This window comes from Piliocolobus tephrosceles, chromosome 6 (genome assembly GCF_002776525.5).
Source record: "Piliocolobus tephrosceles isolate RC106 chromosome 6, ASM277652v3, whole genome shotgun sequence".
Classification (NCBI taxonomy): Eukaryota; Metazoa; Chordata; class Mammalia; order Primates; family Cercopithecidae; genus Piliocolobus; species Piliocolobus tephrosceles.
In genome coordinates this window covers 13,180,359-13,205,812 of record NC_045439.1, presented here as the reverse complement: position 1 = coordinate 13,205,812, position 25,454 = coordinate 13,180,359, and the positions used below count along the sequence as shown (strand labels likewise).

At 41.2% G+C, this 25,454-nt stretch overlaps 1 protein-coding gene across 3 annotated transcripts in view; it reads right to left on the bottom strand.

Moving 5' to 3' along the window:
• Positions 1 to 25,454, bottom strand: part of BTBD7 (BTB domain containing 7) — a 114,615-nt gene that overhangs the window by 17,588 nt on the left and 71,573 nt on the right. For all 3 annotated transcript variants that reach the window (XM_023205527.3, XM_023205529.2, XM_023205528.2), the window contains 3 exons: positions 10,439 to 10,647; positions 8,209 to 8,284; positions 3,518 to 3,678 (listed from right to left, as the gene is read on the bottom strand). In XM_023205527.3, the coding sequence (XP_023061295.2) occupies positions 3,518 to 3,678; positions 8,209 to 8,284; positions 10,439 to 10,647 (446 nt within the window). The remainder of the gene's footprint in view (positions 1 to 3,517; positions 3,679 to 8,208; positions 8,285 to 10,438; positions 10,648 to 25,454) is intronic.

Sequence of the window (25,454 nt, the reverse complement as noted above, 5' to 3'; positions counted from 1 at the left end):
CTAATTTTTTGTATTTTTAGTAGAGACGGGGTTTCGCCATGTTGGTCAGGCTGGTCTTGAACTCTTGACCTCGTGATATGCCCACCTCGGCCTCCCAAAGTGCTGGGATTACAGGCATGAGCCACCGCACCCGGCAAAATACCTCAAATTTTTAATAATATTTAAAAGATTTGCAATAAAAAGATACCATAATTTCCCATTTTACTCTAAATAGAGGAATATTTTAAAAAACAAGAGACACATTAATTAAAATGTAGTAAGTTGGACTAAAGATCAGAACTCTTAATGAAAACCAATTTTTTTTTCTTTACTCATCTAGGAACAAATTAATTTCCCACCCAACTCCCCAAGACAAAATGAGAACACTGACATGGGCCTATATCTATAGTACAAGGATACAGGAAGGCTAGCATAGCGCTTAGCAACACAGGCTCTGGGGAAGGCAGATGTAGCTCAAACTTCAACTCCTGCATTTAACAGCTATGTGACCATGGACATCTCCTTTACCTGGGCTTCACTTTAAGGGCTCCTGTATGGCCCTGGAGGTGAGGCAGTGCACAGCTAAGTGAATGAGGTATCCCTGTTGTTTCCTGACTGATGCCAGGAGCATCTGTATCAAGTACCTTCAGTTCCTAAGGTGGTGTGAGGGTTAAATGAAAGCAACGCAGATGAAAGCACTAAGCATGAAAGTTAACAGCCATTATTAGCAAACCTGTGTTGGGGACTTAGGATGTGTTAGCCGCGGAACTAAGAGCAGAGGTATATATTTCATAACCAAAGTTCTAAAATACTTTTCTAAACTACATACAGGGTTCAATTTGATTTGAGTACCAGGTTTTAAACAAAACCAAAAGTTGTTTCTCCAATATTACTCTCGTTAAATATAATCAACAGCTGCATTAGTTAAAATCACTTTTAACTAGTAAAATACAGCATCATCTAGTATTTAGAAAATAGAGAAAAAAAAGTCAATAATTTTATTACAACTGTAATGTTGATATATTTCCTTCCAGTCTTTTCATTTTCATTTTTATTTTTTTGAGACAGGGTCTCACTCTGATGCCCAGGCTGGAGGGCAGTGGCGAGATCTCAGCTCACTGCAACCTCCGCCTCCTGGGCTCAAGCAATTCTCTCATCTCGGCTTCTCAAGTAGCTGGGACTACAGATGCATGCCACCATGCCTGGCTAATTTTTGTATTTTTTGATAGAGACAGTGTTTCACCATGTTGGCCAGGCTGGTCTCAAACTCCTGAACTCCAGTGATCTGCCTGTCTTGGCCTCTGAAAGTGCTGGGATTACAGGCACCTGGCAGAGTCTTTACCAAACAAGTTTTACATAGTTGAATTTGAGAATACATAAAAATACATACTTTGCATCATCCTTTTTTTCTTCTTCTTTTGTTTGATGGGATCTTGCTCTGTCACCCAGGCTGGAGTGCAGTGGCACAATCTTGGCTTGCCTCTGGGTTCAAGCAATTCTTGTGCTTCAGCCTCCTGAGCAGCTGGGATTAACGGAGTGTGCTACCATGCCTGGCTAATTTTTGTAGTTTTTAGTACAGACAGGGTTTCACTATGATGGCCAGGCTGGTCTTGAACTCCTGACCTCAGGTGATCCATCCACCTTGGTCTTCCAAAGTGCTGGGATTAAAGGTGTGAGCCATTGCGCCTGGCCACTATAGTCTTTATAACAACTGTTCAGGGGAGCAAAATATTCTGCTGTGTAGTGGTACTATAACTACTACCTCAACGGCTGAAAAATGGTAACTGTTCTATTTTGCTTTCTCTGGTGTGTGTGTGTAATTAGTGAGACTGAATTTTTTTTTTTTCTAATCAGAATCCACAAATATTTTTTAAAATTTTATTTTAGTTTATTTTTATTACTGCTCCTTGTGGAAGCAGGGCTACCCCATAGGCAGTATGCCCAGAGTAGCCCATAAATACTTCTTGAAAACAATACTGTTTTCTTCTAGTTCTTCCATGTTTCAATTTAGTATTTAATTCTTCAATCTAATAAGGATTAATTTTGTGTGCCAGTGAAACAACAGTTTAACTTTCAATGAATTTCTTCTTCTGCTAATCAGTTAATCTAGCACCACACTGACTTGTGATAGTTCGTTTATTATTATGTTTTCTGTTTTTTTTTTTTTTCCCCCTTTTCTTCCTTGAGTCAGGGTCTCATTCTGTTGGCTGATTATGGCTCATGGCAGCCTTGACCTCCTGGGCTCAAGTGATTCTCCTGCTCAGCCCCCCAAGTAGCTGGGACTACAGTCACACACCACCGCACCTGGCTAATTTCTGTGAAATTTTTTTGTAGAGATGGGGTCTTGCCATGTTGCCCAGGCTGATGTTGAACTCCTGGGCTCAAGTGATCTGTCCGCCTTGGCCTCCCAGAGTGCTGGGATTAAAAGTAAGTGCTACTGTGCCCATCCTGTTTAATTCTTACATTAACTAAGACTTTTTTCTCCACTATTTTGTCTGCTATGCTAGAATCACAGATAAAATATTAGCATTTTAAAATGTTTTACGTTTTAGATGCTATCCCTTCTTATGTCCTTTTAAAAGAAGTTATAAAAATTTCTTATGAGTTGTTTTTCCAGATGACTTTTATAATGTTCCTGTGCAGTTAAAAAAAAACCCATTATGACGTTTATAAGCACTACATTAAGTCGATAAGTCAACGTGTTAAGAACTAATATTTATAATATTTATTTTTCCCATCCACGAATTCAAGCAATTCTATTAATTTTTTTTTTTTTTTTTTCTGAGATGGAGTCTCGCTCTGTCACCCAGGCTGGAGTGTAGTGGCTCGATCTCGGCTCACTGCAACCTCCACCTCCCGGGTTGAAGAAATTCCCCTGCCTCAGTCTCCCAAGTAGCTGGGATTATAGGCATACACTACCACGCCTGGCTAATTTTTGTATGTTTAGTAGAGATGAAGTTCCACCATGTTGGTGAGGCTGATCTCAAACTCCTGACCTCAGGTGATCCACCCGCCTTGGCCTCCCAAAGTGCTGGGATTACAGGAGTGAGCCACTACACCCAGCCAATTCTATTAATTTTTAAAAAATTCACTGTTTAAAAAATTATGAAAGTAATAAGATGAGCTGTATCAATTTTCAGGTCCATCCATTCTTTTCCTATTGAGCCCATCCCTCCACTCCACTGCTCTCTGATTCATTGCTGTTCTTGAAGACTCTCCAAAGGTAATTCTACCTTTTCCTTTTTGAATAAGGGTCTACTTGATCTACACTTAAATGACGGAATTAACTCTGCTAGAAATAATGCGCTAGAATGAGTAAGACCTATTTACCCACTCGACTCTCATTCACCGAACATTTTAACTGTACTATGTGACAGACACAGGGGACACAACATCGCACACAACAGACATCTGTCTGTCCTCACAGAATTACAGCTTCACAATACTCTGTTAGTACTAGAAATTATTTACAATGAATAAAAACATACGCCTGGCATTTTTCTTTTCATGAAAGGAATACATGGAGAAAAATACTTACTGCATCACTTAAGACTTCACTGTTTATAGGTAAGATGTGTTCAATTCGCACAAAAGGTAAGAGAGAAGAAAGGATCTCTCTGAGCTCTTCCATGTCCAGGTCCCGTCTTTTTACACCTCTTTTGTTCACACTATGGGCAGTGCCACTCAGTAAGTTTGGCTCTACGAGACAGAAAATGAAGTTTCCAACCAAATCTAAATTTCTGAGACAGGTTTGCTTTGTTCTCTAGCACATACACTAACAGTACCACTCTATAGACTTATGTGCCTCTGCTTTAAAAAGGGTTATAAATCAATTATTTTTCTTTCATAAGATGTTTAATAGGGATGTTCTTGGATAAAGAAAAAGCATGGTATCAACAGTACAATAAAATTATTTTATCACTGCTCTGCAATAAAGAATAAAGGATTCCTTTCTATAGCCTAACTCAAAAGAGAAAAGATGACAATCTACTAAAATCTAATTTTATCAAGGGCTTTTTAAAAAGCTTTCTCACTTTTGTGACCAGTTTTTAGTAGTATAAGGTCACTGCAGGGCATATGCCATTTCCAGTCACCGTAGGTTATCAGCATGCTCATTAGCCTACATATGTGTAACAGTAATTTAACAACGTGTTAATCACCTGGCGTTTGAAGCGGCAAAGCCGAATGTGCTTTATTTAGTTTTAAGATTCTTATGAAAATCTCCCAAATTTCCATAATATGGGAATATTACTGCATAAAAGTAGACTCTTTGATCTTTGACATGTAATATATGTCCATAGTCCAGGGCAGAGAATGATTGCTTCATTGGGCATTAGTGAATGACAATCTGAAATACGTATGCTTACGATATTGAGGTGGGAAGAAAAATTACATAATTTGGAAATCTTTAATCATGTCTTTAATCTAGGGGTCTGTAATTTTTTTCTTAAAAAAATTAACACAGAATAAGATAACACAGAATAAGATCTTTATCATTCATGAATATAAATGTTGGATTTTTTTCAAATATTCTATAGGAAAACTGATATTTTCCTTAAATCGTGTGTGTGTGTGTGTGACACAGAGAGAGATTGTTTTTGAGAAGCTAAGATTTTCGTGGATTCATTCAGAATAAAATTGTTAACTCTGTAGAAAAGAATTGTTTTTTTTTTTCCCCTTGCCTAGCTATGATTTAGCTTCATACTTATTTAAGGCATTTTGCTTTTCAAAATATGTTTTTTTCCTTAAAGTAGTGACATCCTGTTTTCATACAAAATCTTACATGAAACCCCCAAATATGTGACAGGTAAGGGCAGAATCCTTCTGTATAAAACTGACTGAAACAAAGCTACGGCCTGGCTCACTTAGCTTCCTTTTCATCCCTAACCCAGTTTGGAAACTACCTTTTATTTATTTTTTTATTATTATTTTTTAAGATGGAGTCTTGCTCTGTTGCCCAGGCTAGAAGGCAGTGGCATGATCTCGGCTCACTGCAACCTCCACCTCCCGGGTTCAAGCGATTCTCCTGCCTCAGCCTCCTGAGTAGCTGGAATTACAGGCGCTCGCCACCACACCCAGCTAGTTTTTGTATTTTTAGAAGAGACGCGGTCTCACCATGTTGGCCAGGCTGGTCTGGAACGTCTGACCTCGTGATCCACCTACCTTGGCCTCCTAAAGTGCTGGGATTACATGCGTGAGCCACCATGCCTTGCCTAGAAACTATTTTTCTAAGGAAAAATTTAACGCTTAAGGATGCTTGTTATCTGCCCCACATAAACGAAATTTCATCATTGCCAACTTTACATCAATGAACAAGCTTATGGTCTATAACATTTACACAGAGTTATATACAATCGGTTCTTGTTATCTCGAGTAGTTATAAAGTCAACACAAACAATGAATCAGTGAATACTGCGCTCTTGTTCATAGGGAAAACACAGAGTTAGGTTTCTGTGAGCCTCTGGGCACAACATTTTTGTCAAATGATTAAGGCAGAACCTTGTTGTATGTGTTTCTGTTTAAAGATACTTTATTTAATGTATGTGGCTGATTCATTAACACTAACCTCATGACCAACAGCACTGTAACTCACGCCTGAATGAAGCTTATCTAACCCATGTATCGTCTCAGTAAGGCACACCATAGCCTTCTTGTTCTCAGGAACACTAGACAGCACTTCAGTACTACACCTGGGGGCCATCTTAAACAGTGAGATCATGAAAACACAAAAATGTAAAACATGTGGCACTCGGTAACATCTGAAACAAGAAGGCAGAGTGCCTCTGTCTTGTTAGAACTCAGATGGGAATGTGCTTGTTGGGAGATCAAGCTTTTTGCTACTTCATGCATGTCCAGGAATGACCATGAAAGTACCACCAGTATTGATTTTGGGGTTACAAATAAATTTGAGTGACTAGGTAAGTTGACAAACATAAAAGCTACGAATGAGAACTAATTGTATACTGGCATTTAAAATTCTTTCTAAATCAATTGTAATGGTTTTCATATTTTAAAAAATTCATAACTTATCAGGCATGGTGGATCATCTGAGGTCAGGAGTTTGAGAACAGCCTGGCCAACATGGCGAAACTCTGTCTCGAGTAAAAATAATGAAAATTAGCCGTGCGTGGTGGCATGTGCCTATAATCCCAGCTACTCAAGAGGCTGAGGCAGGAGAATAGCTTGAACCTGGGAGGCAGAGGTTGCAGTGAGCCAAGATTGTGCCACTGTACTCCAGCCTGGGAGACAGAGCAAGACTGCGTCTCAAAAAAAAAAAAAAAAAAAAAATTCATAACTTTGCTGTTCTCTGAAATACAATTTTAAAAATAAAAATAAAACAAAATCAAATCTGAGAATTGCTAAAGGTTTTTGCCAGCCACAGAAAAGAATTGGAGAAATAAAATAGAAGGACTGCTTTTGTTCCCTAGAGCTTGGATAGTAGGATATTAAAGAAACACTATAAAAAGGCTTAAAGGCAGGTTTAGCACAACATTTTTTATATTTAAAAATGTGACAAAACAACTCTGTAAATGTACTAAAATCCACTGACTTGAACACTTTAAACCAGTGAACTTTAAGATATGTAAATTATATCTAAATAAAGCTAGCGAAAGGTGATAGAAAAGGGAAATCTGTATTTAATTTTTCTAATTAAAAATTTTAAATTTAGGTTCAGTACATAAAGGAACACAACGATGTCTGAGGGAAGAACAGGTGGGTGGGCTAACCCTAGACACAAACAAAAGACTGCTGTAGAATCATAAATTTCCAAAGCTGAAAGCCCAGCCTCCGACATATGATGCTTCCTTCTCTTCTGCAGTGACCCCACTGGGAGGTCATTCAGAAGTATTATTTATTTCTCTTTTACCTTCCACAACATTTCTTTTTTTTTGAGACAAAATTTTGCTCGTTGCCCAGGCTGGAGTGTAATGGCGCAATCTCGGCTCACCATAACCTCCACCTCCCGGGTTCAAGTGATTCTCCTGCCTCAGCTTCCCAGGGAGCAGCTTCCCAGGTAGGCATGCGCCACCACGCCTGGCTAATTTTTTTATTTTTAGTAGAGACGGGGTTTCTCCATGTTAGCCAGGATGGTCTCGATCTCCTGACCTCGTGATTCGCCCGCCTCGGCCTCCCAAAGTGCTGGGATGACAGGCGTGAGCCACTGTGCCTGGCCTACTTTTTTTTTTTTTTTTTTTGAGACGTAGTCTCACTCTGTCTGTCACCCAGGCTGGAGTGCAGTGGCGCCATCTCGGCTCACTGCAAGCTCCGCCTTGCGAGTTCACGCCATTCTCCTGTCTCAGGCTCCCGAGTAGCTGGGACTACAGGTGCCCAACACTGCGCCCGGCTAAGGTTTGTATTTTTAGTAGAGACAGGGTTTCACTGTGGTCTCGATCTCCTGACCTCATGATCCGCCTGCCTCGGTCTCCCAAAGTGCTGGGATTACAGGCGTGAGCCACCGCGCCCGGCCTACTTTCTACAACATTTAAAAATAAACAATGAATGCTTTTTCATTTGTACTCTTTTTTTTTTTTTTTTGAGTCTCGCTCTGTCACCCATGTGGAGTGCAGTAGTGCAATCTCAGCTCACTGCAACCTCTGCCTCCCAGGTTCAAGTGATTCTCATGCCTCAGTCTCCGAGTAGCTGGGAGTACAGGCACGTGCCACCACTTCCCACTAATTTTTGTATTTTTAGTAGAGGCGGGATTCTGCCATGTTGGCCAGGCTGGTCTCAAACTCCTGACCTCAGGTCAGCCTGTACTCGTGTTTTTAAATTGAGGTTAAAATTCACATAACACAAAATTTATCTAAAACATTTTAAAGCATACCATTCAGTGGCTCTTACTATACTCTTATTGTTGTGTAACCATCAACACTAATTCCACATTTTCATCATTATGCTTTTGTAACACTTTAGTCATTATATGAAATTATATTAAATTTTTCATTCTAATACTTCCATGAGTCAACATGTTTTATTAAGCACCTAAGAACATAATAATAAAAAGAATCCTTTTAAAGCTGCAAAATAAGACTTTCTGTTATATTTATTTTAATCAACTATACCCTGTCCACTAAAGGATTTTGCCTATGGTAAAAACTTCCATTTTCACCAGGCAACAGTGTCAGTTTTCAAGACTAATGTGCGGCATGCATTTCTGTAAGCTGGGAACGTAAGAACCACCAAAAATTTACACAAGGTAACTAGCGCAAGCTAATTTTCTGAGCTTACCTCTATCTGCTATTCTTTTCATCAACTGATGCTCTCCCCATTTAATCAGATATTTAAGGATATCTTGTTCACTTGCCTGTAAAACAAAATGGTTTATATTTATTTTAGTGAAATTAGATAAGTGGTTAATTTCATTAAGGACTTTTCGTAGGTGGGAAATACAGCATGCAACTTACCATGTTTCACTCTTTTCACTGGCTGAAGTTTCAGTGTTAAATCTATGGTCCATCGACAGGAAATACATAAGACTGCATTACATGTATTTTATCCAGTAACCTCCCTCTCGGCTCCAACACATTTTTAAATTTCATTTCTATCTTCTTTTTCTGTAATCTGCTCCCTTCCTATTTTATTTTTTCATTTTAATTTTTCCTTTTGAGATGGAGTTGCACTCTATTGCCCAGGCTGGAGTGCAGCAGTGCCATCATGGGTCTCTGCAGCCTCAACCTCCTGGGCTCAAGGGATTCTCCCCATCTCAGCCTCCTGAGCAGCTGGGACTACAGGTGTGTGGTTCCAGTTAATTTCTTTCTTTCTTTTTTTTTTTTTTTTGAGATAGAGTCTCGTGCTGTTGCCCAGGCTGGAGTGCAGCGGCGTGATCTTGGCTCACTGCAAGCTCCGCCTCCTGGGTTCACGCCATTCTCCTGTCTCAGTCTCCCGGGTACCTGGGACTATAGGCACCTGCTACAACACCTGGTTTTTGTTATTTTTAGTAGAGATGGGGTTTCACCCTGTTAGCCAGGATGCTCTCGATCTCCTGACCTTGTGATCCACCCAACTCAGCCTCCCAAGTGGCTAATTTTTTAAAAATTTTTTGTAGAGATGGGGTCCTACCTGTTGCCAAGGCTGGTCTCGTACTCCTGGGCTCAAGCAACCCATTTCTTATTTTAAATTTATTTTATCTTACTATGTGGTTTCTACAAAGCTGCCTTAAATTCTCTTTTGGAAGAAAACACAGGTAAGTAAATGAAAGTATAAGTATAGGGTATAGGCAGAATAACTACTAACTCCTGGAGGGACAGGAAAAACAAGTCAGTCAACTTGTTTTTGCAAAAGAAACTAAAATCTCTACAGGTATTTTACTGTATACCTGTACACACTGTATACCTGTATACTGTATACCTGTACTGTATAACTTCACAATTGGTGAAGCACAATCTGTGAAATGGCAATGTATCCCTCATTTCTTTGTATTTTATTTAAAATCTTAGAGCAAATCCAGGCTGCTCTCCATTTTTTTTTAAAAATACTTTCTAAGAAGGAATGCAAAGCTCCTAAAGCAATAAGCTAAGAAAACTAACAACTTCTAACACAAACATAAAGCATCCAGTTTTGATTAGGACAATGAGACAAGGTTAATGAACAAAGATTCTCCATAAATCAAGCCCAAGTATGACATCTGTACTGCAATCAAAGCAACAAAGGAAAAGCACAGATGCTGAGTGTATTATTTAACTCTCCACTGCATTTCTGACTAAACCGGTAGCATTTTTATCATTTTTCTAGTACAAATACAAAGAAATAGGAAGTGGCTCAATGGGTTTATGTCTTTAATAGCATTAAAACAGTTATACAGTTTTTAGCATAAAATTCATACAGCCAATGGAAAAAAGTTAAGCTTGAATATACTTTGCCTGCAAGTATTTTCTGTAATATATAAAATCTATTATTAATTTAAATTTCCAGATTAAATTGACATTTAAGTCAAGAACACAAGAATCTGCTAAAAACTACTTCTGCTTAAAAACAAGTAGTTGAAAACATTATCATGCTTTGGAAGAATACATGCACTGAGTTTTGATAACCATTTGAGCAGATCAGAAAGTGAACACTATTTTTACTTTGTGCTGCTGAAGCTACTGTCTACAATCTAAGTATGGGACGCTCCACCAAAAGTAAGAAACCACTATACAGAAGTTACATTAATAGAAGTCAAGAAAATCACTGTTGGGATGTGCTTCTGACCTTGCCTACTGCCCCAATCTCTTTTTGGTGCATTTGGCTGGGACCTGGGCTTGTTCAATGCTGAGTCATGGCAGCAGGGTACATGAAGAACCAGTGAGACAGAAGGCTTTTGTTGTACAACTATGAAGAGGGCAGTTCCTGTGTGGTTTGATCACAGCCTGTTTCTCTTCCTCTGCCCTACCCCAGATGGAAGAGTAATAGAGCATAGACGGATTTTTTTGGTGCACATATGAATGACAATGAGTTTGAGAGGTGTTTAAATGATTACCTGTAGGTAGTCAGACTGGATAGCAGTAAGCAGATGGTCTTTGCTGAGTTCATAAAAAACATCCGAAGTCATGACCTGGGAAAATTCCTCACAGAGGAAATGTAAAGCTTGTCGGTGCACCCATTTAGAGCCATATGGATGAGAACTCCACTTGAGGATGGCAATTAAGGTATCTAATGAGATGCTCTCAGCAATGATATCCTCACAGCCTAAAAGAGAAGGCAAATACTTCTTGAGATTAATCATAAATATTAGTTATTGAACATTAGTGTGCTAGGCACTATATTTAAAAGTCACAACAGCAAAAAAGAACTCAAGGAGATAAATAAAATCTCATGAAAATCACCAAAACTTGGTGGGATGGGTTAACAATAGACTATGGCATCTATAGAAAATCTGCTGCCTTACAGAGATGGATCTAGAGAAAAAGGCAGAGAATCCTCCCAAGTTCAAGATAATAAACATCTATGTGCAAATCCAACAATGTGAGTAAGACAGTATAGAGGAAGACATTAGACCAAAGGGGAAAGAAGAGTAGGCAAAAAGGCTGCAGTGGTGGAAACTGGCTAGAGGAAGAATGTGGATGCCACCTGACTGATGAGAGAACGCACACCTCAGAATAAGGTAGGTGGGCTGCCGGCTATGCAGACATCCACTCTTTGTATGAAAACATAGCACCTTGCATTGTTGACAGTTTAATCCTTCAGAAAACAGACAAAATACATCTGAGCTTAATTCTGGCAAACTTGAAAAAGGAAGTGAAAAGGACCAGGATCCTGGAGAAAGCAACTATGGCATTTCAAGAACTCGAGGAAGAAAAGAAAACCTAAGGAGATTCAACTCTCCTCCTCAGGAAAGATCATTTCAAAACATAAAGATAAAACATAAGTAAAAATCTGAGTGACAAAGATTATGGGAGTGAAAATGCCTAAAGTTGAACAGAAATTTTTTATTAAGCTTACTATAAAACAAAAAACAATCCTGATAATGTGAAAACAAACAAACAAACAAAAACAGGCGTTTAAACACCACCACCAGGTCGGGTGCACTGGCTCACGCTTGTAATCTGAGCACTCTGGGAGGCCAAGGCAGGCAGATCACCTAAGGTTAGGAGTTCAAGACCAGTCTGGCCAACATGGTGAAACCCAGTCTCTACTAAAAATACAAAAATTAGTTAGGCATCCTGTAATCCCAGCTACTAGGGAGGCTGAGGCAGGAGAATCGCTTGAATTCGAGAGGTGGAGGTTGCAGTGAGCCGAAATCGTGCCACTACACTCCAGCCTGGGCGACAAAGCAAGACTCTGTCTCAAAATAAAATAAAATTAAATTAAACAAACACCACCAAAAATATGGCTATACAGAAAGGGTATAAATGAACTCCAGAGACTTCTAAAGTTCAAAGCTGTTTGTGAAACCATGAAAGGTGTAAAGACAAAGGGAGTAAATACCACTTTCAAGTGACAGAAGATAATGAGTAGCAATATGGAGTCTACAAAAAGTAATCCTTCATTCCCTTTTCTGATATGGTACCAGATGAGGAGAAATATCATAGATAACCGCATAACTTGATTTCCACAAAATATTTAGAAAATATTTCATGATGCTGCTAAACTGTAAGCACCACAAGATAGGGACTGCTATCTTCAATGTATTCCTAGCACTTGTGCTAAATAAAAATGCGTTGAATGTACAAATGAGATCTTTGCAGATAAGATGAAGAGACAGGGGATGGGATGACAGGACAGTGGTTAACAGAACCACTAATAAATAGCACTGATTAACTTGATGCATGGAGTGGGAAGTTGGTTTTTGCCATGTTTATCAAGAACTTGGGGCCGAGTGCAGTGGCTCACGCCTGTAATCCCAGCACTTTGGGAGGCTGAGGCGGGTGGATCACCTGAGGTCAGGAGTTTGAGACCAGCTTGGCCAACATGGTAAAATCCCATCTCTACTAAAAATACAAAAATCAGCTGGGTATGGTGGCACATACCTGTAATCCCAGCTACTTGGGAGGCTGAGGCAGGAGAATTGCTTGAACCCAGGAAGTGGAGGTTGCAGTGAGCTGAGATCACACCACTGCACTCCAGCCTGGGTAACAGAGTGAGACCCTGTCTCAAAAACAAACAAACAAACAAACAAACACACACACACCTTGGATAATGATGTGGAAAGTATGTTTCAAAATCTTCAGATAACCCCAAACTTGGAAACACAGTTAACACCACACTGCATAGCAGAATCATAATTGCCTAAAAAGACTGATCAAAATGAAGTTGAAATATAACTAGGAGAATTAGTTCTACATTTAAGAAATCAACTGCACAGCAGATGATGGTTGGCTTAACTAGAACTATATAAAATATCTGGGTTTTTTTTTTAACTGAATGAATGCAAAATGTGACATAGGTGTTATAGATCTGAATCTATCTCAGGCTTTTCAGGTACAAGCATCGAGCTGTAATCAAAGGACTAATGTTGCTGCTTTCTGCGGAGTGCTGTGTTGTTCTGGGCCCCGTGGGTCAGTTTAGATGAGCACTGACCAAACTGCAAGAGTCTCAGGAGGGCAAGGGAATAGTAGAGAGTTTGCAACTTATCACAGGAGAAAAGCTCCAAGCAAGAGATTATTTGGGTTATGTAAGAGAATCCTGAGGAGAGATATAAGAGCTGTCTTTAAATGCCTCTTCATGAGGCAGAGGAGAAATAACTGATTTATCCGTTGCTCCCAGGAAACAGACAGATGTTAAAAGCAGGGAGATTTTGGCTCAATGATAAGAAATTTCTAACAATTAGAATTTCCATCCTCTTCTCCCATCAAAAAAAGGAACCCTCTAGAAAGTGTCAGAGCAGAGGCTGGCTCATCACATTAGGGATAGAGTATAAAGAACCCTGACACTGGAAAGGGAACTAAGGTCAGAAGACGTCCAAGCTGATTTCATCACAAAGACAAAACCGGTTTTTATAAAGATGGTAACAGAGTAAGTAAAAGATATATTTATTCTAAGCACTAAAAGAACATCCCTATAAGGAACACAATGAGACCACCACATTTATATCCACATATAGATGACACCCAAAGGCATGAAGATATGCTGATGAGAAGCGGGAAATATGGGAAAGTTTTCAACAGTCATCATTTTATGATGAGCCTTTGAGCCTTGAATGCCAAGCTGAGGAGGACAGACCTCATTCAGTAGCCAGTGGAGGACCTCTGTTGGCCTGTTGTTTTAAAGTGGGTATTGGAATAGAATTGAGTGGGATGAGTCAATCTGATAGGAAAGGCAATCTTATAGATGTGTTTGGGAGTAAAGCAGGGGAAATGAGAGAAAAGCTGGTTATTTAAAATGACGTGTCACAATCCTACTAAACCAGGATACTGGCAGAGGTGAAGAAAAAGAATGAAAGATAACATGATCACAAATATTTAAACTGTGGAGGTTTACAAAGAAGCAGGATACAGTAGGAAAAAAAAATGGGCTTTAAAATCAGACAGATTGGACTCGAAATCCTAGCTCTGCCACTCAGTAGCAAAATCACTTTAGGCAAATCACTTAACTCTTAAGAGTCTGAAATGTTCTCATCTGCAAAGCTGAGATTGTTTCCTACCTCACAGGGTTGTTATGGGATTTAAATCACACCATACTCTCGACACTCTACATTTGTTCAAACAGTCTGGAGTACCTAAGCTGAGTACCCTGAATACCCAGCTCTTTTCACTGCCTGGTGATATCACCTGCCCCATGGCCTTCACCTCATTAGATCCCTGACTTCCCAGTTGATAGCTCCAAGCCTGAGCTGACTCCCAGTCACACCTGACTTTCACATGGATTTTCCACAAACATCTTAAATGCCAAAGTCAATTCATTTCCTCTCGGAAATCTGGTCCTCTTCAGTCACCAAAGCCAGAGGTCTGAGTACTATTATGGGGTCTCTCTCTGGACGCCCATAACCAATCTGTCATCAGATGCTGTTCATTCTTCTTTTCAATCCAACCCCTCCACAGAATCTCCGCTGAATTTTCACCACCTCCTTTTCAGAACCTGATACTTTTCCCCTGCATTATTGAAATGGCCTTTAAAAAAATTTCCACCTCTAGTCTTTCCCCTTCTAATCTGCTCTCTGTACTGTTGCCAGAATGATCTTTTAAAATGTAAATTATATATGCCTCTTTAACGAATTATTCAATAGCTTCATGCTACAAATGATTTCAAGAAAAAGTCCCAGCTACATCTCCCTTGATAATCTGGCACCTGCCTACTCCCCAGCCCATCCCTGAGCAGACTCTACACCCCAGTCATACTGCGTCCCTTCCAATTCCCCAGAAGCCCACCAAACGCTTGCACCTCCAGGCTTTGCGTATGTTGTTCCACTTTTCTGAAATGCCCCTAACTCTTTTTCTTAACTTCTCTGCATCTTTTAAGTCTCAGCTTAGATGCTGCCTCTTTTAAGAGCCTACTTTGATACTGCTCCTCAAAGCCTTAGGTCAGGTGTTCCTCCTACCTAAAAGTTTCTCTGGTACCCTGTGTTTGTCTATAACAGCACAAAACTCTCATACTACTATATCTTTCTTATATATATTTGTCTGACTCTTCCACCAGATTAAGCTTCTTTTCAGTAAAGGCCCCATCTTATCTGATTCTATAGTGTCTGGCACCTAGTAGATAATTAAAAGCAAATAATAGTAACTAACACTCTTGAAAACTTATTATGTATATGTACCAGGCTCTGTGCTAATTGCTTGCTTTAGAATATTTAATTTTAGCACTTCTTCTCAAAGGAGGTTATATTATTATTACCATTATCATCCCCATTTTATAGATGAGACAACTAAGGCTCACGAAGATTAAATAAGTCACCCAAGGTTACACATCTAGGAAGAAGCCAAGTCCTACCAAAACATATCCTTCCTTCCCCTCCCAAAAGGTCCCCCTCTTCCTGCTTTTTATGCCTCTAACTTGTTTTTTTTTTTTTTTTTTTTTTTTTGAGACACAGCTTTGCACAGCCGCCCAGGCTGGAGTGCAGTAGTGCAATCTTGGCTTGCTGCAACCATCATCTCCTAGATTCAAGTGATTCTCCCATCTCAGTCTCCCGAGTAGCTGGGATTACAGGCACCCACCATCATGCCCAGATAATTTTTTGTATTTCAGTAGAGACGGGGTTTCACTATGCTAGCCAGGCTGGTTTTGAACTCTTGACCTCAGGTGATCCGCCCGCCTCGGCCTCCCAAAGTGCTAGGATTACAGGCGTAAGCCACTGCACCCAGCCCTAACTTAGGACTTTTACTAATCACTGCTCATTAGAACTTAATTAGAACTACCTCTCTCACAAGCAGAAAGTACTTTATAAATACACCAAACATGGTAATATTAACTCAAAAATGTAACAGGAAGACAGGTAAACAACGGGAATGTTGGTAATGTCAAAATTAATGTTTTAATCTGATGGTAGAAGATTTCAATTAATGATAATAAGACTTTGTCAAGGTTATCGATATTGGAATGAAAATATAAATATACCAGCAAGGCAGAAGGGATGCTGGCAGGGAAAGGCCAACAAGCGGGTGCTGGGAGGCTTTACATGGTGCCACATCCTTAGTAATGGACAAGTCCTGTAGGTCCAAAACCATCAGCACACTCAAAGATGATCAGACTCTTGGTGAAAAAGTGATCCTAACACAAACCCATGACACACGTGCAGATCACAATGCTTACTCATGGGCAGTACAGGGAGTCAGTTCTAGTGAGCAGAATGTCATGTATTCTCTCTCGGCACTTTGCAAACTATCGCGAGTCATGCTACAGTTTTTTCTTTCTTTTTAATTTTCCAATGTGTCCTGGACCAATACTTTAGTAAAATTCAGCAAAAACACCTCTTGAATATTGTGGCAATTGTTTAAAGTTTCTAAATGCTTGCTGTTAATTTCTGTACCTAGCTCACTCACTGTAGACGTGCTTTGAATAGTACGGCTCTGTCTAGAGTCCCTTTCCTCTTCTGGGAACGGGGCTGGCCTTACCTCCTACCATGTGAAGAGCGCACTGTGACTAGCTTATTGGTCCCAGGAGGAGAATGAGCAGCCCTGGGAACACAGCCACCCCTGCTGACTCACAGTGGCAATGAGAGAGGTCCCAGTTGCTGCAAACTGAAGCAGAAATGCCCCACCTAACCCAGAAACTTATGAGAAATAAATGTTCATTGTGATATATCACTGAGGTTCTCAGGTTGTTTCTTACACAGCAATGGTCGATTAATAAACCAGTTAGATATTTTTAGATCAACTCAAAAACTTTTTTTATTTTTTGAGATGGAGTTTCACTCTTATTGCCAGACTGGAGTGCAGTGGTGTGATCTCAGTTCACTGTAACCTCAGCTATCCGGGTTCAAGCAACCCTACTGCCTCAGCCTCCTGAGTAGCTGGGATTACAGGCGCCCGCCACCACACCCAGCTAATTTTTGTATTTTTAGTAGAGGCAGGATTTTGCCATGTTGGCCAGGTTGGTCTTGAACTCCTGACCTCAGGTGATCCACCCGCCTCAGCTTCCCAAAGTGCTGGGATTACAGGCGTGAGCCACTGTGCTGGCCAAAAGCTTTTATTAACAGCCAAGCGTGGTGGTGGGCATCTGTAATCCCACACTTTAAGAAGCTGAGGCAGGTAGATTACCTGAGTTCAGGAGTTCGAGACAAACCTGGCCAACATGGCGAAACCCAGTCTCTACTAAAAATACAAAAATTAGCTGGGTGTGGTGGCATGTGTCTGTAGTCACAGCTACTCGGGAGGCTGAGGCAGGAGAATCCCTTGAATCAAGGAGGCAGAGGTTGCAGTGAGCCAAAATCGCGCCACTGCACTCCAGCCTGGGCAACAGAGTGAGACTCTGTCTCAAAAAAAAAAAAAAAAAAAAGAAGCTTTTATTAACAATTTCCTGGTAAAAGAAAAATTCCACCTGCAGCCAAGACATTTAATGGATAAAAGGCACCAATATATTCCACTCAGACATTTTCAATGATGCTGTTGGGAGGTTGGCAGGTAGTACAAAGTCAACTTCTTACAATTTCTTTTGCTTATACAGATCCATCATCTACTTATTTAATCCTTTCCTCTATTCTCTTTTACTAGGATATTTTCTTTCTAATCCTTAATGTGAGCAAAAATACCTTCCCTCAAAAAATTGAGTCACATAACTAATATGAATGAATGACCAAGGCTGAAGGCTGAGACATAAAGAGCTAACAAATCAATCTGAAATTCAGTAACACAAATGACTGTATTGCTGCATGTTAAATAGGATCACTTTCTGTTTTTATTATCATTTTTTGTTTCTCCTCTTCATGTTTGTTCCTCTGGTAACTAAAAAAAAGCCTCAATGTTGACAGTTCTCCTGAATACACTGTCAGGATCTTTGTTTCCCCCTTACTTATTATTCCTACAATGCCACCCTACTTGTTTCACCAATACCAGTGGGAAACCTTTCCACTGGCTCATGTCCATCAGGAAATGTATAAACGGCTTCCAGATTCATACTGAGGTTGGGGTGGAAAGAGGAAAGAGGAAACAGGCAATGGGGAAGGGAAAAAGGAACAGGGAGATTACAGCTTGCCATGCAACATAAAACAAGACGGTAAGTTTAGAGGAGGGCTGGCCTTAGACTTGGCGTGGTGACTCTTCGGAGGCACCAGAGTTAGAAAGAAGACTTGAAGTACAAACAGGCTTGAGAGAAAAGTTGCTTCAATTCTTTCTTACTAACCAGTATATGACTGATTCAGAATCCTGGGAAAAGAAATTAAGAAATAAAGGAAGTGAGTGTGGCAGGAAGTGAAAGACACTAGGTTTTAAATTCAGGCAGCTGCATCACTAATTCTCGGTCCTCACTTAGCCTGTGCCAGATTAAAATACATCCTGTCTGGGTGCGATGGCTCACACCTGAAATCCCAGCACTATGGGAGGCCAAGACGGGTGGATCATTTGGGCTCAGGAGTTCGAGACCAGCCTGGGCAATATGATGAAACCCTGTCTCTACAAAAAATACAAAAATTAGGTGGGTGTAGTGGTGCATGCCTGTAGTCCCAACTACTCAGGAGGCTAAGGTGGGAGATCACTTAAGCCTGGGAGGTAGAGGTGGCAGGGAGCCAAGAGATGGCACTGCACTCCAGCTTAAATGACAGAGTGAGACCCTGTCTCAAAAAAACAAAACAGAACAAAAACGACATCCTGTGGGCGGGTGCAGTGGCTCACGCCTGTAATCCCAGCACTTTGGGAGGCCGAGGCAGGTGGACCATGAGGTCAGGAGTTTGAGACCAGCCTGACCAACATGGTGAAACCCTGTCTCTACTAAAAATGCTACTCAGGACCTCAGGAGGCTGAGGCAGGAGAATCGCTTGAACCCGGGAGGCAGAGGTTGCAGTGAGCCAAGACCGCACCACTGCACTCCAGCCTGGGAGACAGAACAAGACTCTCTGTCTCAAAAACAAACAAACAAAAAAAAAAAACACCCACATCCTGTGAGTCTTATTTTCTCATGTCAGCTGAAAGAATCTGAAGTTCTCAGGATTATGTTGGAAACTGGGGAGCAATGTGTCTACCCAATACCCTAGAAATCTTAAATTTCTACTCTGCCTTTCTGGCCTCCTTTGACCGCAATGTCTAACCAGTCAATGTGTCCTACAGATTTGTCCTTCACAACATCCTTCAATTAGCCTCTCTTCCATTCCCACTAGACCACCACCTTTGTTCAAATCTTCAGCATCTCACATACCAATTACTGAAAAGTTTCGTCCTGTCTCTCTCCACGCAGGATTCCAGTGCATACAGAGCACACTACTGAAAGGTTTAAGTTTTCTAAAACAGCACTATCATCACATCATACATACAAATCTATTTTTAAAAGGCAACCAAGAATTCCTAATCCAAAGCAAAAACTGAGTGTCAGATATAAGGATGAGAAGACAAGTCAAACTGCACCTCAGTGTTCTGCACAGTCGGTCCTTAGATGCTGTGATTCTGAGAGCTGGGTGGATGAATGCTCCTCTCTACTATTTCTCAGGAGGACAATTCTGAAGAGGAGTCTAAACCCAGGTGTCTGCAGTGGTGACCAGCTCAACGACCCACTGCGGTAGTGCTCCCCCTCACTCCTATTCATGGTTCATGGGATACTTACTGAATAAATAACCTGCATGTAAGCCTTTGATTTGGGATGTGCTTTCAGCAGGGATTGTGAGGAATGGGAGGAGACACCCAGCAAAGATAGCTAGTAACAGAAATGGCCCTAGAAAACAAGGTTCTTGAATGCGATTCTAGATCTCCCTTACTCACTGACCGAATGGCAAAAGGTTTCCCCCTCCCATTCCTCCTGGTAGGTGGCATGGTGATAACCCCTGTACATAAGTAGCATGACAACACCAGGAGCAGATTAAAATGAGGTATATGTGGCAGGTAAAGTATCAGATCACCAATCATGGTGGCACTTGAATGGAATGGAAACATTAGTGATTATAAGGCCTAGATACTGGCTGGATTAACAGCTTTACAGGCCATGAACAAAGAATGACAGGTTCAGGTTAGCCAACCCTTAAATCTAGGCATTCTTCAAAGTCTGAAGACTTCCAGGTCAGTGCCTGAAAAGACCCTATTTCTTGCAGCTGCAGGGCAGAATGCCAAAATTCAGGCTCAAGACTTAATTTTAAGGATATCAGAACTACTAAGAAGATATGAAAGAAAGCCTCGACAGGTATTCTATGATAAAATCTGGGTCCTGGTAGGAACACTTGGACACAGAAACCTGGAATGGGGATATTTGGGTGGCTTAGCTGAGAATATCAAACCCCAAGATTTACCTGAATTTTCTGGGCTAGGAGAAGCAGCTCCCCCAACTCCTTACTAGAAAGCAGCAGCCTCCTTCATCTGGAGACCCTGCAGGTGCCTGAAAAGATAATGCTTGTTCTCTTTAAGATCAGTTCCTGCCTTCTCTCACTACCTCCAAACCGATAATGAGGATCATGTCCCCAGCACAGTCTGATTGGGAAAATACAGTCCCTGTTCTGGGAGGAAAGAGTGTAGACACTCAAAGAATTATAAGACCTGGCTATCTGCACTGGCAGGTCCTGAAGGTACACTTGTACAAGTGGATACTGTGTTGGACGAGGTGCAATGTCTGTGGCAATACAATAGCAGTTGATTCAGAACCCAGGGGATTCACTGCAGCATCTTCCGGTGCTTCTTTGCTGAGGGATAACAGAGACCTAGTGATTGTAGCAACTACTGACAAAGAAACTAAGAGCTCAAATACCTCTGGGATGAAGGTCTGGATCACACCTGGTAGGCTGCCTAGGCCTGCTGAGGTAGTGGCAAAGAATGACGACAATCTAGTTTGGGTGAGGGAAGAAGGACATTATGATGATAATTGTTTCCCCACCATCTCCATCCCTATATGGTTCCAAGTCACAGCTGGCCAAGAGAAATGTGTGAAATCTGGAAGGTAGACAAAAGGCAGTGCCTATTACTCTCTAACAGTCACTGTGATGTGGTGACCGCTAGTTGCAGAGGTGCCAGGGGACCCTAGTTTTTCCTCTGCTCTGCATCCAGCTCTTCCAACTGCAGCCTTGCTCACCAACACTGGCCCTGTGCCCATCCCCAGATACATGGCTGCAGATCCAGACACAACAGCCACTCTCCATGAGCTTGCCCTTTGCAGTCCCACTTTGGTGGCTGGATGCGCTTGGCTTCTCAGGTTGACTGGCTGGTAACTCCTCTGGATCCTATTCTCCCTTTCGGACTTACTTCCCCAGCTTCTCCTTCAATTGTTTAAGGTCCAATTCCTAGAATAACTCCCTTATCCTGTAAGTCAGAGTTGCTCAGCTTCCCTGATTGAATTTGGATGAGTTATCATGAAAATATCAGATGAAACTTCCAGCCAGCTGTAGCAGCTGGACTGTGGCTAATCCCATCCTCTTCCCTGATTGAATCTTTTGAAGAGGTGTGGCTGGCCACCATCTTGAAGCTTCGGTGATGATGGAGCACACGAACTGATATGAGTGATGCAAGAAGCAGACTAAATTAAGCAACTCTTGTGCCCACCGCACAACCTCTCTGCCTTTCACCAGAGCAGCCCAGTTACAGCACCCTGCCTCAGCTGTATCTTTCATTGTCTGCTGTGAAAATTCTGACCCTTGGAGTCGGCACCTCTGGGAATCTGCTAGGCACCTGTCCATATGCAAACCATGAGACGCAAGGGAGTGAACACCCTATTGGAAACACTTTTCCAGTGGAGGGATGGAGGCTGGTAGGTAAATGTCCCCTCTTTCTTCCCTCTGGAAGACAATCCTGAAGTACATTCCACATGGCTTATCAGTGAGTTCCAGTAGGATTATGCCCGACTGACCACAGCAGTGATCAGTTCAGAACACCTGCTTGTACTGGCTTGCTCTCTTTCCATTTCACTAATCAGTTACCCACTCCTATTCTCTGGGAGAACTTCCCAAAATACACATTTGCTTGCAAGTCCTTATACGAGACTCTACTTTTTGGAGAGAACCCAGGCTAAGAGGAGATACAAAAATCTCCAGTCTTGACACTGGTCTACAAGATGTAATGTTATTTTTAATTGCCACTCTAGATTTTGGTCAAACTAATGGGCCAACCAGCCCTGGATTCCAGATTACCTTTCTAGACTTTAATTAAAAAAAAATTGAGCTTTGTGCAGGCTCTGTACTATATGTGAGGGATACAATGATAAATCAGCTCTTGATCTCAAGAAGCTAACAATGTTCTAGAAAGGTAGAAAAGGAAGTAGGCAATCTCACCTCTATGTAGTAAGTACTACAAAAGGCATGTACAAAAGGCTATGGTACACAATGGGGGGGCTACCTAAATTCTCAGGTGGAGTGAGAATGGCAAGGGATAGAACCTACATATAACCCACTACTGTGTGAATACCAGAAAATGGAGATTAGGGTTTACCTTAGGGTCTACTGGTTGTACTACATTTATGGCCACCTTAGTAATATACTTTCTGACAGACTGGACAATTCAAATCACTTTAGTTTGCTTAGTACCCTTATTCCTTTTATCTTCTTCAGCATTCTTTTCTCAGAACACACCTAACTTTACCACTTCTCTGAGGAGTGGAAAGAATATAATTTATATTTTAGGCAAGGATGCATTATAGTTTGGCAAAAATATTTTACAAGTTGTCTTTTTCTGTGTTTTGTTTCTTATATCCTTGTAGCTAATATTTGGAATTTGATTGTCCCTGTTGGGTAAAGAGGCATAATACAGAGTATAGTCTTAAAGTTGCTTAACAGTGGTCACTTAACAGGAATACCATCTGAGGAAAGCAATGTTTGGCAATTTCATCATCGTGCGAACATCAGTGTATGTACACAAACCTGGATGGTATAAGGCCTATTCCACACCTAGGGTACACAGTATATAGGCCGTTGCTCATAGGCTACGAATCTGCACAGTGTGTCACTGTATTGAATACTGTAGGCAACTGTAATGCAATGGTATTTGTTCACTGAAACACATCTAAACATCAAAAAGTTACTGTGAAAGTACATTATTATATAACCTTAGAGGACCACTGTTGTACATGTGGTCTGCTGCCTACTCAATCATCATCATGTGGTACATGACCATTTATCCACAAAGAAGCATATCTTTCAAGTCTCTGTTTTAACAGTCTTGGCCACACATGGTGGCTCACGCATGTAATCCCAGGACTTTGGGAGGCTTAGGCGGGGCAGATCTCTTGAGCCCAGGAGTCCAAGACCAGCCTGGGCAACAGCGTGAGACCCGGTCTCTAAAAACAAATTTAAAAATTAGCCAGGCATGGTGGCATATGCCTGTAGTCCCAGCTACTTGGTAGGCTGAGGTGGGAGAATTGATTGAGCTTGGGAGGTCAAGGTTGCAGTGAGCTGTGATTATGCCACTGCAGTACTCCAGCCTGGGCAACAGAGCGAGACCTTGTCTCAAAAAAAGTCTTACAAGCTTTTCCTGCAAGAGCTAAATGCCAGTCAGGCATTACTAATACTATACTTCCAATCTAAATATCTTTTTATGCTCCCTTTCAATACATTTTAGGTTATGTTCTGAGACAATTTCTGGATTATCTATCTGGAAGGGTACACAGGAACCTGTAACACTGGTTGCCTCTGTCAAGGGCAACTGAGTGGCTGGGGAACAAAGCTGGAAGGGCTGGGGACTCTTTACTGAATACCATGTTGAATTCTGTTCCTTGTGAATTTATTACCTATTAAAAGTTAAATTTAAAAAAAGTACCACAAGGCTATGGAAGCTGCCAGAAGTTCTTTTCCTTAGTGCTCTGTAAAAAATTAATCACTGACTACAAAACCAAGTGAATACTGGAAAGGAAATGAGAAGGCTGTCTACCTGGAGAACATTAATCCCTTCTAATGGGAAAGAGGCAATCACTGAGATTCATGCTGCATGTGTGTGAAAAGGTACACAATGTTTATGTTCTTTATTCTTATAGCTTCTGACAAGTTGTGCAAGAGACAAAAGCAGACAAAGCTGGAAAAGCAGCTGAAAACTTCTAGGGAATAACTTTAGTAACTTAGTAGAGGAGGCTAAAGCATACAGGCAATTCATGAACGATTTCTTTTCAAGCCATGACACACACACACAGATTAATAATAATTTTTTTTGTTTTTGAGATGGGAGTCTCACTCTGTCACCCAGGCTGGGGTGCAGTGGCATGATCTCAGCTCACTGCAACCTCTGTCTCCTGGGTTCAATCAGTTCTCTCACTTTAGCTTCCCGAGTAGCTGGGATTACAGGCATGCACCACCATGCCCAGAGAATTTTTGTATTTTTAGTGGAGACAGGGTTTCACCACGTTGGCCAGGCCTGTCTTGAACTCCCGACCTCAGGTGATCTGCCCACCTTGGCCTCCCAAAGTGCTGGGATTACAGGTGTGAGCCACCACGCCCGGCTCACATTAATAATTCTTAAGGTACTTAATTGACTAGATTGATATTTCTTTAATGTTTACTTCATAAATTAGTGTTATCTAATACAGTATTTAAAATGTTTACATTTAAGTGTGGGGGGTAATGAGAATAGCATAATGAAGGGAAAGCATTCATGGGAATGTCAGTTTTCTGCACAAAGACACCACATATAGCCCTCTACTGTAATGCAGGGGGAGCTAACTCTGGAACCTACAGGATGCCTGAACTCTGAAACTGAACACATTTTTATATTCAGGCATCCTGCTGGAAGAGAGATAAAGGATATACCACTAGGGTTGGACTGACCAGAAACCCAATTCCAATTCTCTTTAGTTGTGTGATGTGTGAAATCTTTGCCTGTTTCCTTATCTGAAAAATGTGGATAATACCATCTACCCTAGGGGGTTACTTTGAGGATTAAATAATATGATGACAGCTCTTAGTCCAATGCTTACCTTATGGTAAATGTTAAATGAATGACAGCTATTACTATAATCAAAGTTCCCTGATAAGGGTACCCACTGTACTGATGTATTCTACCACCAAAGCAAGCACAGGATTTGCGGGGTGTGCAAAGGGGAAGGGAGGGAGCGTAGTTTGAAGAGAGCACGACAAGTCAAACATCTGTAATGAGAATAGAAACAGTGACAACCCAAATGTATAATTTCCTGTCACAGATTTATTAAAATGTTAAATAAAAACAATACTTTTTTTTTTGAGACGGAATCTCGCGCTGTCGCCCAGGCTGGAGTACAGTGGCCCGATCTCGGCTCACTGCCAGCTCCGCCTCCCGGGTTCATGCCATTCTCCTGCCTCAGCCTCCCGAGTAGCTGGGCCTACAGGTGCCCGCCACCACGCCCGGCTAATTTTTTGTATTTTTAGTAGAGACGGGGTTTCACTGTGTTAGCCAGGACAGTCTCGATTTCCTGACCTCATGATCCGCAAAAAAACAAAAACAAAAACAAAACAAAAAAAAACAGGCCGGGCGCGGTGGCTCAAGCCTGTAATCCCAGCACTTTGGGAGGCCGAGACAGGCGGATCACGAGGTCAGGAGATC